Source organism: Camelus bactrianus, chromosome 7 (assembly GCF_048773025.1).
Source record: "Camelus bactrianus isolate YW-2024 breed Bactrian camel chromosome 7, ASM4877302v1, whole genome shotgun sequence".
NCBI classification, from domain to species: Eukaryota; Metazoa; Chordata; class Mammalia; order Artiodactyla; family Camelidae; genus Camelus; species Camelus bactrianus.
Genome location: NC_133545.1, coordinates 206,935 through 220,516, shown reverse-complemented (window position 1 = coordinate 220,516; position 13,582 = coordinate 206,935). Strand labels below are relative to the sequence as shown.

Here is a 13,582-nt window from a genome sequence, read left to right as displayed (position 1 = left end):
AGCAGGGGTGTGGCTGCCGGACGTGCTCTCCCGTCCGCCGGTCTGTGTCCACTTTGCTGCTCATTCTCCTGCTCTGCAGTTTTTCAGCTTGATGTTACCCCAGCTGGTTGTTTCTGTGGCCTTTGCTCCTGGAGTCAGATCCAGAAAGGCCATCACCTGGACGCTGTCGCGGAGATTGCTGCCTGTGTTTTCCTGGGACTTTATGGTTTCAGGTCCTACATTCAAGTCTTTAATCCGTTTTGAGTTGATTTCTGTGTGTGGTGTGAGATGATGGTCTGTCCAGTTTTCCCATCACCACTTATTGGAGACTGTCCTTCCCCCACTGTGTATTCTTGGCTCCTGTGCCATAGGTGAATTGACTACATATGAAAACAAGTATTCATTGGGTCCTTCCTGTGCGCCCCTATGGCTGCAGGCACCAGGGCTGCGACAGTGAACTGGTCAGTGGGCTGCAGTCCCCGTGGGCTGACGGGTGATAAAATGAAATAATGTGATGGGCTCACGTCCTGGGGCCTGGGGGGAGGGCTGGGGGGTATTTGGGTTGTGGGCCCCGATGGGGGTTCCCTGCCACTGAGACCCCCACTGCCCCTCGAGGGGCTGCCTGCTCCTGCAGTCTACCAGCATGGCCTTCAGGTCTGGCTCCGGTCATGGTGGAGAAGACGGGGAGGGGCACATTGTGGCGGGTGTGGTTTAATCTTGGTGATTAAAGCTGTGACTACGTGATGAGGGGTGTTCCTAGGATACTTGGAAGTCAGGGATGGGGAGGCCTCGGGGAGACGGCACTGAACCACAGGAGGACGGTGGTGAGGCTGCAGAGGGTGCTGTGTGGGGACGGGGGTATGGGGTGGCCATGGGGGGGACATGGGGGGGAGACAGGCCTGCTCGGAGAAACGGGGTCGGCGGAAGTGCCCATGGTACAGCGGCCCCACGTGCAGTTCCTTGGCTGGACGGCGGATCTGGAGCTCAGGGTGAGGTCTGGGCGAGGGGTGCAGGTCTGTGGGCTCCCCGTCTTAAGGCAGCACGTCCCTGGTGCTTAGCAGTGACCATCACAGACGTCAGTCCCGCAGTCTCTGGCTGCAGAGACACGTTTCAATGTGGTTTCTGTAGATTTGAGTACGTCTGCCTCGGGTCTGATTTCCATTCTGATGATGACAGACGCTTCAGCCTTCCTCTTCCTTCCCCGGGACGCGGATGACTGGGTGAGTCAGGGTCACACGTATGCTTCTCGGTTCCAGGCTGGTGGCCATGACTGTCGTGGGGGAAGCCGAGAAGACCCGTGGCAGCTTCCTGGCCCTGGTGCTGGCCAGAGCCTCCGGCAGCGTGGACGTCCAGTACCTGAGGAGGGAGTGGGCCACCCCGGCGGGGGACGAGCGCAGGAGGCTGCGCCTGCTCCTGCAGGAGGCCCCGTAGGAGCCGGGAAAGCGCCAACCGCGGGCGCAGCCCTGGCCGCAGCCGGGAGGGCACCCTCGTGTAGACGGACGGCATGTGTTCCGCACGTGGCTCGTTCCACAGGAATGCTACTTCAGTGCACCAGGAAGTAAATCACTGTCTTCGAGTGGAAGCAGCGAGCACTTTAGTGAGAGAGCCGCGCCCGGCTGCTCTTTTCTGAGGACATTTCCACCTATTTTCAGAGCAGCTTTAAAATACTGTCACGTTTATTAAGAGATTTTTAAACAATCCAAATGAAAATGTATTTTTAATTAATACTTTTCTTAGTCAAGCATAAAATGACAGTCACAGGTTTAAATTAAAGGAGTGACTCCACTAAAATGACCTCCCACCTGTGTTTTCTTAATGCTTTCCTGGGCTCGTCCTGCTGGAAATGTCGGGCTGTCCGGTCAGACCGACGTGCTTTGGTGTTAAAGCATTTGCAGCTTTACGTAAAGATGATACTGATAAATACATCCTCTTAATTCTAGCTGTCACAGGGATTCAAGGGCAGGAGGACCCTGGGTGGTGGCCTTGGCAGAGATGCAGTGTTGCCAAAAATAGTCTTTGAAGGCACGTGTGGAGATGAGAAGGGTCCTGCTGGGCGTCTGCGCTGGAGAAGCTTTGGGTGTGCTCTAGTCCAAGAGACGTTGCTGGCGACGGCCTGCGGGCTGACCACACTGCTTGTGCAGAACGTTACCCTCTCTGAATAACGACACTTCCCTGGGCGGGGAGGGAGGTCACCCCAGGTCTTCCTGCTCCTCCAGCGCCTGGTGCCCTTCGCCGGATGTCTTCCCTTTGTACGCAGCCGACACGCAGCTTGTGCTGTGTTGCTTTAGACGGTTCTTTCAAGCATTAGAAGGAGGAGAGGGGAGTTGGGTGGGCCACACCTACTGCGCTGCTGGCTGTGTCCTGTCCCCTCTGCCCGGGGGGGGGCTGCCTTTGACGCTTTTCAGAGGGGAGGAGCGCTGGCAGGCAGCTCCCACTGTTTCTGTCACAAAAGCCTTTCTCCGTAGGTTTTGAAACACGTTTTTACCAGGTGTGGAGGTCTGGGTTGAGAGTTCTTCCTTCAGCATTTTAATGCAAGAATAGGGCTCCGCCCGGGAGTCTTGGAGCCAGAAGGCAGCCAAGCTGAGGAGGACCCCAGGGCAGCCTTGTTGTTGGGAGCAGGACGCCTGCTGTAGGACGGTGGGGGCTCAGGTGAGGATGTTTGGAGGAGGGCCTTGAGCCAGTCTAGTCAGGGCTTGGATAGGGCCTGGGATCTGCTATGACTTCAGAAATCTCTCTTGGCGCCTGAGACGGCGCAGGCCGAAACCACAGGAGAGCACCTCGGAGGGTGAGGGCTGGCTCCTGGAGGCCATCCAAGACCTGTGCGTGGAGGATGCTGGACAAGGCTTCTGAAGGAAGACTCTCCATCCCCTGCTCCCCCAGCCCCTGGCAACCGCTGGAGTGCATTCTCTGCTTCTGAGTCTGACTGTGTGGGGCGTCTCGTGCTCGTGCACGTGCACGTGCACCGCACAGTGTTTGTGCTGGGACTGGCTTCACGCAGCCTCGTGTCCTCCGGTTCATCATGTTGTTACCAATGGCAGGATTTCTTTCTTTTTTGATGAATAATAACCTGTTGTCTGTATACACAACATTGTCTTTATCCATTCATCTGCTGATGGACACTTGGATTGTTTGTATATCTTGACTACTCTGAATAATTCTGCAGTGAACGTGGGGGTAGAGGTAGCTTTCTGTGATTCTGGTCTCAATTCTGATGAGTATATTCCCAGGACTGGATCATACTCAGACGTGGGACTGCTGGGTCACATGGCAGTTCCACTGTTAATTTATTCAAGACCCTCCAGACTGTTTTCCACAGCAGCTGCTCCATTTTATATTCCCACCAACAATGTACAAGGATTCCGATTTCTCCACATCCTTGCCAACACTTGTTATTTTTTTGCTTTTTGATATTAGTCATCCTGACAGGTGTGAGGTGATATCTCATGGCAGTTCTGATTTGCATTTTGATTTGTATTTGATAACTAATGATGTTGAATGTCTTTTCATATACCCATTAGCCATTTGTATATCTTCTTTGGAGAAATGTCTGTTCAAGTCCTTTGCTCATTCAGAAATCAGGTTGTTTGGTTTTTTTGCTATTGAAGTGTAGAATTTTATATAACTTTCAGGAACTAATCCTTTATCAGCTATATGGGTTACAAATATTTTCTCCCATTCCAGAGGTCACCCTTCCATTCTATTAATTGTTTCTGTTGAAGTGCGAAAGATTTTTAATTTAGTATAGTCCCATTTGTTTATCTTTGCTTTTGTTTTTTGCTTTTTTGGTGTCATGTCCAAGAAATTATTGCCAAGACCAATGTCAAGAAACATTTCCCCCATGTTTTCTTGTAGGAGTTGTACAGTTTCAGGTCTTGTGCTTAAGTCTTTAATCCATCTTGAGTTAATTTTTGTGTATGGTGTAAGGTAGAGGTCTAATTTTATTCCTTTGTGGTCATCTAATTTCTCAATACTGTTTATTAAAAACACTGTCCTTTCCCCTTCGTATATTATTGGCAATCTGGTCAGGAATCAGTTAGCCATGGGTGTGTGTGTTTATTTCTGGGCCCTCTATTCTGTTCCATTGGTCCATATGTGTGTCTTTATGCAGGTGCCAAACTCCTTTTACAAGGCCAGCATTACCCTCACACCAAAGCCAGAGACCCCACAAGAAAACTGCAGGTCAGTATCCATGATGAACAAAGACGTGAAAATCTTGAACAAAATAACAGCAAGCTCAGCGTAGTGGTACATTAAAAGGATCGTGAGCCGTGATCAAGTGAAATCCATCCTGGGATGCAGGGATGGTTTAACATAAGAAAATCGATAAATGTGATGCACCACAGTGACAGAACGAAGCGTAAAAACCACGGCTTCTCAATAGGTGTTAAAAAGCATTTGACCAAACTTAACGCCCTTTTGTTATTAAAGTGACAACAAACTAGATACAGAAGGAATTTACCTCAACATAGCAAAGGTCACTTATCACAAGCCACAGTAATACCATACTCAGTGGTGAAAAATCGGAAGCTTGCCTCTGAGACCACGAACACAGTAAGAGTGTCCACTGGCCACAGCAATCAGGCAAGAGAAAGAAGTAAAAAGGCATCCAAATCGGGAAGGAAACAGTAAAAAGATCTCTGTTTGCAGATGGTATGATTCTGTATGTAGAAACCCCCGAAGACTCCACCAAAAAAAAAAAAACCAACCCTGTTAGAATTAATAAATGAATTCCATAAAGTTGCAGGACACAAAAATCTGTTCCATTTCTGTACACTAATATGAGTCATCTGAAAAGGAAATTAATGAAACAATCTCATTTACAATGTCATCAAAAATAGAAAAATACTTAGGAACTAACCAAGGAGGTGAAAAACTTGTCCACTGAAAACTACAAATCATTAATGGAAGAAATTAGAGGAGGCACAGATCGTGAAATGACCTCCCCTGTTCATGGATTGGGAGAACTCACATTGTTGAAGTGTCCACACTACCCAAAGTGAGCTACAGAGTCAGTGCTTATCCCCATCAAAATCCAAATGGCAACTTTTACAAAAATGGAAAAAAATCCTAAAATTAATAGGGAACCACAAAAGACCCAGATTAGCCAACGCAGTCTTGAGAAAGAAGGACAAAGCTGGAGGCATCGCACGTCCTGATTTCAAAGTAAATTACAAAGCTGTGGTAACAGACAAACGTTTACTCAGGGAGCTTACAGACTGCACGGGGAGTGGGAGGACGTCGCTGTCCCCACGCACACGTCACCCCGTGAGCAATGTGACAGCCACGCTCTTTCCTCTTGTGCCAAATCCTCCTAATGCTTGAGTCAGGAACTGCTAATCTTACGGATTTCCAAGAGTTTACATGTTTGAGAGCTGTTATAACCTCTGCGAGGGATGGAGGGTGGAGTCCTTTGTACCCAAGCCAGCACTTGAGGGAAAGAGCTGAGTGAGGACAGTTTGTTCTCCAGGCCACCCGCCGTCAGGCGGTGGATGAGGAAGGCCACAGTGCCTTGTGAGAGGCTGGCGAGCTGCTGGTCTGCCCTGAAGGGCCCTTGCTCTCCACATGCTGCCCGCGGGCCACCTGCACCTAGACGGCTCATCCCCAGCCTGCGGCTCCGAGCTTCTCCAGGCTTGGGTTCCCTGGAGGCTTGGGGGTCAGAACCCACCATTTCTGCCTGCCTCACAGTCTAGGTGCCTCTGTGCCTGGAACAAGGGATTCCAGGGGCCAACGTGGACAGAGAGAGGGAGGAGGACATGTGGACTAGTAGCAGGTACTGGATTCCCGTCCTGAGATGTTCTGACCCAGTGAGGTGGGGATGGTCCATGGGGCCAACCGACCCATCCCTGTAAGCTGGGGAAGCGGTTCTTAGCAACAAGGCCTGTGCCATTCTAGAATATTCTGCCCTGTCTGGCGCCATTGAAACCCGTCCTTGTGACGTAGGACCAACACCCAGCCACTCTCAACTGCTGATTAACTAAATTAACTAAAGTCCTACCTGCCCAGGGAAGGCCTGCATGGACCAGTGCCCAAGCGGGTCCCTCAAAGCAAGACGTGGCTGGTGATGCTGGTGTTAGCAAGAGAGAGTGCCTTCTGGAACACTTTGTGCTCTGAATTTTTAGTAAAAGTTTAGGCAAAGGCTGGAACAGACCAACAGCATTATTTAAATGCCTCTCAGTCAACTGCTGTTGGCTGCTCCTACACCAGAAGGTCTAATTCTCATCCCTGCCTTGAAAATGAGCAAAGTGACTTTTCAGGCCGTGTATGTGGCAGAGTGTGTGTGCTTCCTCATTTATCCACACAGCGCCCACTGCTTCTGTGCCACACAGTGAGTGAGGACAGACGCGTGGTGGCCCCTGAGTCCGTCTGCCACTTGGCCTCCACACCCCGGGACCAAGGTGAGGCACCGTGTGGGAGGGGGCTCGGGAAGGAGCGGGGTGCGGGGATGTGCGTTCTGACCCAGCCTCGGCCTCCAGGCTGGAAGCTGCAGTGGTAGGTGGAGGGTGTGGCTGCGGGGAGGGACTCGGGAGGTCTGGGCATCCCCAGCCCCCGGAGCACGGCTGACCGGGGAGGAGGCCTCCTTAGCTGATGGACACTCTGCTGTTGAGTGGACGCTCAAGCTTCCCGACTCCGTGGAGCTCTACCAAGCTGCTGCATCCAGAGTGGGAGGCTTCCCCACAGAATCCTTGGTATGCCCAGCAGTTTCTCGTGGGGGGACCGATGAGCCTGGAATCGTGTGGGGTGGGGCAAACACTGAACAAACTGGCTTAAGTCCTGGAGGTGAAGTGACCTGTCCAGAGCCGAACAGAGGGTCATGGCACCCAGGCCTCCAGTTTCCACCTTGGCCTCCTTGCCGGCAGAGAGTCAGGCCACCCTGAGATGGCTTCCCAGAGGCCAGCCTGGGCTTTTAGCAGCCCCTCGCCAGGTCTCTGTCAGGACTGGGTGGTGGTCATACACCCGGCCGAGGATTAAAGCGTCCTGTTGGGACAAGATCATGCCGAGATCCATCAGTAGTAAACGTCAGAGGTTATCCCCTAATAGCTAATACACCAGGAATTCTGACATGTCACAGGCCAGCTCATCTTCTAACTTTGGTGAGAAGCCGGGGGCTCAGCTCGGAGGGACTGGCCTTGCTGACGTGAGCCTCTGGGCGGGGGGAGGTACACGGCCCCCGAGGTGCCAGGGCAACCACTGTGCCAGGGGAACTGGGTTGGATAAATCTGGGTTTGGTGGTGTTTGCCAAGCCTCAGAGAGAGCAGTGGGGAGGGGTGCTTCGCAGAGAGAACCCCTCCTCGGGCTGCCAAAGCTTCCAGTTTCCTGACGATGCCAAGACCCTAGAGAGGGGAGACCCTCTGTGAGACAGGGTCTCTGGGCCCCCCGGGAAGGGGCAATGCAGGCAGTCACGTCCAGTCTCTGGTCCGGGGCTTTCCTTGGCTGCAATAACAGGACAACTTTCTATAGTTAGAAACAGGGGTTTATTTATCTCACATGAAAAGGGGTCCGGGACTGGGGGCGGCTGACACTTGAAATCACCACTGTAGAGAGTCACCGTCTGAGCACAACAGGGTGGCAGACGGTTATATTTCCTTGTTGGTAAGTGCTCTGCTTCTGTGACCAGACGGTTCATGCATTTTTGACCGTTTGCCTTGATTCAAGCGGCCAAACGCCAGACCTCCACTGTGATTCATCTGCGAAGGGGAATGACCACCTTCCTGGAAATGTGAAAGCCAGCGGGGGGCCTGGACCTTCTCTCTCACGCATGACCTAGATCTCTCAGCTCCCCTCACCTCTGGGGTGCAGTTGATCCAGCTGCTGAGTGAGGTTATCCACACAGAAGGGCTTCAGAGACAGCTGCTGCTCTGCAGAAGCAAGACGTTACCACCACGTGCATGACACGTGCCCCCGTGGGCCCAGAGAAGCCAGATATGGGAGGGAGGTACTGCCTTTTATAAGTGATTAAATCTGAGTGACAAAAGGATGTATAATCCTTAGAATGGAGCGCGCTGATCTGAAAATCAACACCACAGAATTCTAGGAAGTACTCAAACAGTATTTGAAGAGAATAGAAGCTAGTTACTTCTAGTGCCATGCTTTCCTAAGACAGGAAGAGGATGGGTTGGAAGGAGGAGACAATCAATCAGGGTGGGTCAAGACCCCAACATCCCCCAGATCAGGAGCAGCAGTAATTCAGCCCCTTCCCCCGGACTTTGCGTGATTCCCAGGATGTCTGCCTCCCTAGGCATGGAGACGCCGCTTGGGTGCAGGTCTGCGTGTTCGCAGTGAGAGGTGGGGCTGGGAGACCGGCTCCTCCCTCCCAGTACCAGCACCCCGGGATGGGTGGAGGACAAGGCCGTGAGACAGAACATGCGATTGTATTAAAAAGCCAGCGCCTGAAATTTTGCTCTGGACTGGGAGCAACTTCGTAAGAAACAAACGACTTTGATCAAAACTGTAAGATTTCATTTCCACTGAGAAGTGTGGTGATGGCTGGAACTCACCAAGCGCGTTTTGATAATGAATTGTCCCAAGTGTCTTACGTCCCTTGTCTCCAGGTGTTGCAGCCACATCTCAGGAAGGTGGTGCTGACTTCAGAGGAGTGGGGACCCACGGTGACTCCACTCCAAGTGGCGGGAGGGGCCCTCTGTGCAGCGCCCGAAAGCCAGGCTTTGAGAACGTTCATTTCCGTGTGTTCACTGCATTTTTTCCTTCTCGTTGTAACTTCAGTGTCCGAGGACCCTCGTTCGTGCTGGGGATGTCCCCGTGTCCCTGATCCGACGGCAGGCGTGCGCAGCGCTCACTGCGGTGTGTGCTGATTTGTGGTCTATCCTCCTGCCCGGAGCGCAGCCCCCGGGGGGCAGGGGCCCCGTGCTGTCCACATGTGGCCCCAGAGCCCCAGGGACCCTTCACACGTTAGTTGGAAGAAAGGAAGGGTGAATTTGTGAGAGTGAATGAATGGTGCCCCAGGAACAGCCACTTTAATACTGTGTTTTTAGTATTTGTTAATGAATATCATATGAATAAAGGATTCTATAGACAGCTTAAGTGCTTTTCGTCCCCACCCTACCTCCGAGGCATTATCTTTTACAGCTTATCATCAGCGTCCTGTGGTCAAATTATATCCCAGTCAACAGGCACCTGTGATCCACTCTTGTACAGAAATATTTGCTGAAAACCATTTTTTGTTTTGTTTTTTGCTTAGGATAGATGCTTAAGAAGCGAAACTATCTGGTCAACGTTCGTGAACATTTTTAAAGTTATTTCTGTCTTTACTGAATTGCTTTTTTGAACTTTTGGACCAATCTAACCCTGTCAGTAACATTCTAGGCCCTGTCTCACATGGCCAGAGTCAAATATTACTCATTTATTTTTACAAATTATTGTTAAGTATTGGGAAATAAAAGTAAAAATGCATCACTTTGTTCACTTGTAAAGCTGAAGCGTTTCCATGTATCTATTAGCCATTTTCATTCATATGTTCATGGATTGGCTTTTTAAGCAATCTGCCAACTCATCTCTTGGAGTTTTGACAGATTTCTTATTAACTGAACCTTAGGAATGCTAATTCCCTCTCATAGTTCTTGCAAACACTTTTCTATATTGTTATTTGCCTTTTAATTTAGTTTATGGCTTTTTTTTTTTTTTTGATGTGCAGAACTTCCTTAAAATGTTTCTGTGATAAAATGGAGGATTTTATGTTTTTTTTACTTAAGAAGAGTTTCTCAACTAATGATTAAAAAATTCCCCAAATGGTGATGTAATTGTTTTGGTTTTGATTTTAAATTTATTACTACCTTTTAAATCCATCTGAGGTCTGTATTTATCCATACTGTGAAGTACTAGAATGTATTAACTTTCCTTTTTTGGTTTTAAAATGAACTTTGATTCTTTTTTTTTTCTGAAGAGGAACCTCAAGAACCCCTGGTAGGGTAAAGCACCGTCAGCCCCGAGAAGTGCTGGTGGGACCCACGTGGCTGGTAAGGAGCCGCGTGACTGCCGTGGGCCTCTCCGGGCTCAGGGAGCAGCACCGGTCCCTCCTCACACATGTGGCTCAGACTTACCTTTCCCAGGGGCCGGGGAAGCCTGGAGTTGTGCCTTTACTGCGAGGGGTATGTCCAGTGGGACGGGGCCACAGATACCAGCCTGGGGCCTCCAGTCCGGGCAGTGCCCCTGACTCTTGGGGAACAGCAGACACGGGGTCTTAGAGCGGGCGCTGGGTTGCTGGAGGGGGACCTTGTGGTCAGACTGCTGGGCTGGGAAATATTTGCTTCATTTGACCTTGGGGCCAAACCAGATCCATCTGCCATTTGAGAACAGAACTCTCTTAATGGAAAGATCCCATCCAAACAAAACTAAACATTTTTCTGAGGAAGAACTCTGGAATTTCTGGTCTGGTTATTTCTCATTCCACCCTGATTGCTATGGCAATGAGAATCTTGTGCAAAGGCGGATGGCGGGAGCCTAAGTGACTTGCTTGAGAAAATGAGTCACTATTTAAATTGAGTTTTGTTTTGTTTTTCTCATAGAAGTAAGTACTTCAAATGTATTTCCAGGGAAATAAACACGAGGCCTATATGGTTTTGGCCTAATCAGACATGGCCGCCCACCTGCTAGCCAGACCTGCCAAACCGCGGGGCAGTGATTGCTGCCCCCACCATCTTCCTCCGGGTGCGAGCTTCACAGCCACCCCTCCAGGCCTCCCGGGGCCTTCCTGTGACCTCGCCTACCATTAGGGAAATTTTTAATGAAATCTTGAACCTCTCAGAGACCTGTTTTTCCTTCTTAAGAGCGTAAGTGCATGTTAACACATCTGTGGTCACTGCTCCTAAAGCAACACCCACAGGCCCCTGGGCTCTCCGTCTGCAGCTGGTTTGCCCTCTCCCTGGAGGAATGACTGTCCCGGGTGCTTGGTGCAGGGGCCCTGCTGTCCTCTCCTATGGCCTTGGTGTCCCTAAATGCAGGGTTGTCCTCTTACCTCCGGCACAGCTGCCCAGGCCACTAATCCCAGGTGTGCCGGGACCACACCCCGCAGCCCTGGGGGCGCCTGGGCTGCTTGTCTTCAGGTACAGAGGCCTCGTGTTCACCACCGTGTGCAGACGAGCAGCACCTGTGTGCGCTGTGAAGCCAGATCTGGAAGGAACTGGCTCAAGACTCCCTAGATCTGGGTTCCCTGGAAAGATCGAGTGGGGACAGTCTCCAAGGTTTTCTGCTTCTGAGCAGAGAGGAAGCTAGCAGGGAGACGTCTGCACGTCCCCTTCCCTGGGAACAGAAGGGGCAGGCAACCCTAGGCCTGTTTGTTTCTGTGTCTCGACACATCCACTCCTGAGTCTGTAAGTCCTGATGAAGTGGGAGACGGGTGACTTTAAACTGGGGCCAGATCGGGGAAGAGTTTGAGGGGAGCAAGATTCAGCAGGGAGCCGCTGAGAATCTGAGGCGGTAAAGAGGGGGCAGCCCCAGGTAGAAGATGGCGGGTGGAGCTGGTGAGGCCCTTCTGTGAACCGGGCGCGAGGACGGGGTGATTCTGAGGCTTGTGTCTTGAACGCCTAAGAGGAAACAGACTGGCGAGAAAGAGTGCTGCTTTGTTCTGCCCGTGAAGTAGAAGCTTGGGTCACCAATTCTTCTGATTTTCTTTTTCCTGTCTGTGTTGTACGTTCCAAAGTCTCCTCCAAGGATTGCTTTAGTTGTGCCCTACCAATTTTGATGCACTGTATTTTTGTTCTCATTCAGCTAAAAATATTTTATAATTTCCCTGAGATTTCTTTGTAGGTCTGTTTAGACAAATGGTGTGTAACTTTTATTATTGGGTATTTTCTGGTTAACTTTTTGCTATTGACTTCTAGCTTAACTCCATTTTGGTCAGAGGAACTGCTCTGTATGGTTTTATTTCTGTGAAGTTTATCAAAACTTGCTTTTGGGCTTAGCATGTGGTCTATTTGGTGAGCATTCCATGTACACTTGCAAAATACACAATCTGGAATTGTTGGCTGCTGTGTTCTACATGTGTTCTGTATGTATATGTTCTGCATATGTGTTCTGCATGTGTATATATGTTCTGTGTTGTAAACATGTATGTTCTACATGTATGTTCTCAATGTTTGTGTATGCTATATATGTGTTCTCTGTATGTATATGTTCTATACATATGATTACACCAAGTTGGGTGATATTTTTGGTTAATATTTTGTTCAAATTTTCTACATCCTTACTGGTTTTGGGGGAAGCTTGTTCTATCAGTTACAGAGAAGTGTGTTAAAATCTCCAGCCACGATCGTAGGTTTGTCTGTTTCTTCTTTCAGTTCTGTCCATTTGCTTCCCGCACCTGGCAGCTCTGTCACTAGGTGCCTGCACACTGAGGACTGCCGCCTCTTCCTGATGAGTCGGCCTTTGTTGCTGTGAAAGGGGAAGGTGCTGTGTGTGGGACGGGTACGGGGAGACATCGATGTACAGGCGGAAACTGGAGTCTGGGCCTCAGGAAGAGATGCCACGCTGCCACTGAGGGCACACCAGCCCTCGGCCCTGTAAGTGGCACTGCTTGAGTTAGGTGAGCTGGCTGTTTGCTGTTCCCGGTTTACTTGCTCAAAAAGTGGCTGTCCTAAATTTCATTCCTAAATATCCTTGCTAGGTGAGTAACTGGACCATGTAATTTGTACTGCACTATTAATGGTTCGCTTGGCAGAGTTAGTGACCACCGGGACTGCGGTGGAGGGAACTGCAGGCTGACTGTCCACGAGCTTCCTCTCAGGAGCAGTGAAGTTCTCAGAGTACGCAGCTGTTTCTCCCTCCCAGGACTCCAGCCTTGTTCGAGACTGCCCAGCGGTTTCTGACTCCTGGGAGCCACCTTCCCCACGCCAACGTCTCCATTCTGTGGTCCAGCCACAACTTACTTAATCACGCTGTAATGAGTGAATAATTCTGTTGTTTCTAATTCTGTGACACCGATATCATAAACCGCATCATGATGACTGTTCTTACACATAAATTGTGTGCACAACTGAATGCTTAATTAGGGAAAATTCCTGGAAATGAAATTACTGGGCCACGTGAAATGAACGTTTTAAAGTTAGAATGTGATTGAAGTTTATAGAGGAAACACAGGTAATAATTTGCTGTATCGTATGCTAGTTGCTGTATTGTGGTAATACTGTGACACAACAGAACCATTAAATGCAAAGATTATCGTGTTATTCCACATAATGGAGTTGTAACCTTACCTCAGTTCACAGAACAGTACCATATTCATAGGCAATTATGGGATCCAGTTTTTAATTTTACTTATGAGGGGTGCAATCTTTTCCTCATTCTTTTTGTCTTTCATAATTTTTGTTCATTAATTATCTGTTTCTGCTGGTCAGTTTTCTAAGTGTTGACATTTTTCTTACTTACTTATTAGCTCCTTGTGGGGAAATCACCAGTCCTTCCATAACAAGAAATCGGGACTAGCGGACAATTACTTGGCTCTCACTGGGCATCAGCCTGTTTCCAGGGCTCCCACAGCCGACACATTCTGCCCCACAGAAGTCGTGAGGCTGGGTGTGGCTCGGGGTCTAGTGAGGGCCCCTCATCCAGGCACCTGTGGGCTGTCCTTGTCCCTCGTGGGAGCCGCCACAGT

The 13,582-nt window shown here is 50.0% G+C and overlaps 1 protein-coding gene across 12 annotated transcripts in view; it reads left to right on the top strand.

Moving 5' to 3' along the window:
* DYNC2I1 (dynein 2 intermediate chain 1) overlaps positions 1–13,167 on the top strand; it is a 53,847-nt gene extending 40,680 nt beyond the window's left edge. For 5 of the 12 annotated variants that reach the window (XM_074366624.1, XM_074366625.1, XM_010962977.3 and 2 more), the window contains one exon: positions 1,236–1,773. In XM_074366624.1, the coding sequence (XP_074222725.1) occupies positions 1,236–1,410 (175 nt within the window). In that variant the 3' untranslated portion in view covers positions 1,411–1,773. Of the gene's footprint in view, positions 1–1,235; positions 1,774–4,087; positions 6,375–8,700; positions 12,515–12,649 lie in introns of those variants that run through there. The other 7 variants (XR_012507955.1, XR_012507960.1, XR_012507959.1 and 4 more) reach the window with 7 other exon arrangements.
* The last annotated feature ends 415 nt before the right edge of the window (positions 13,168–13,582 follow it).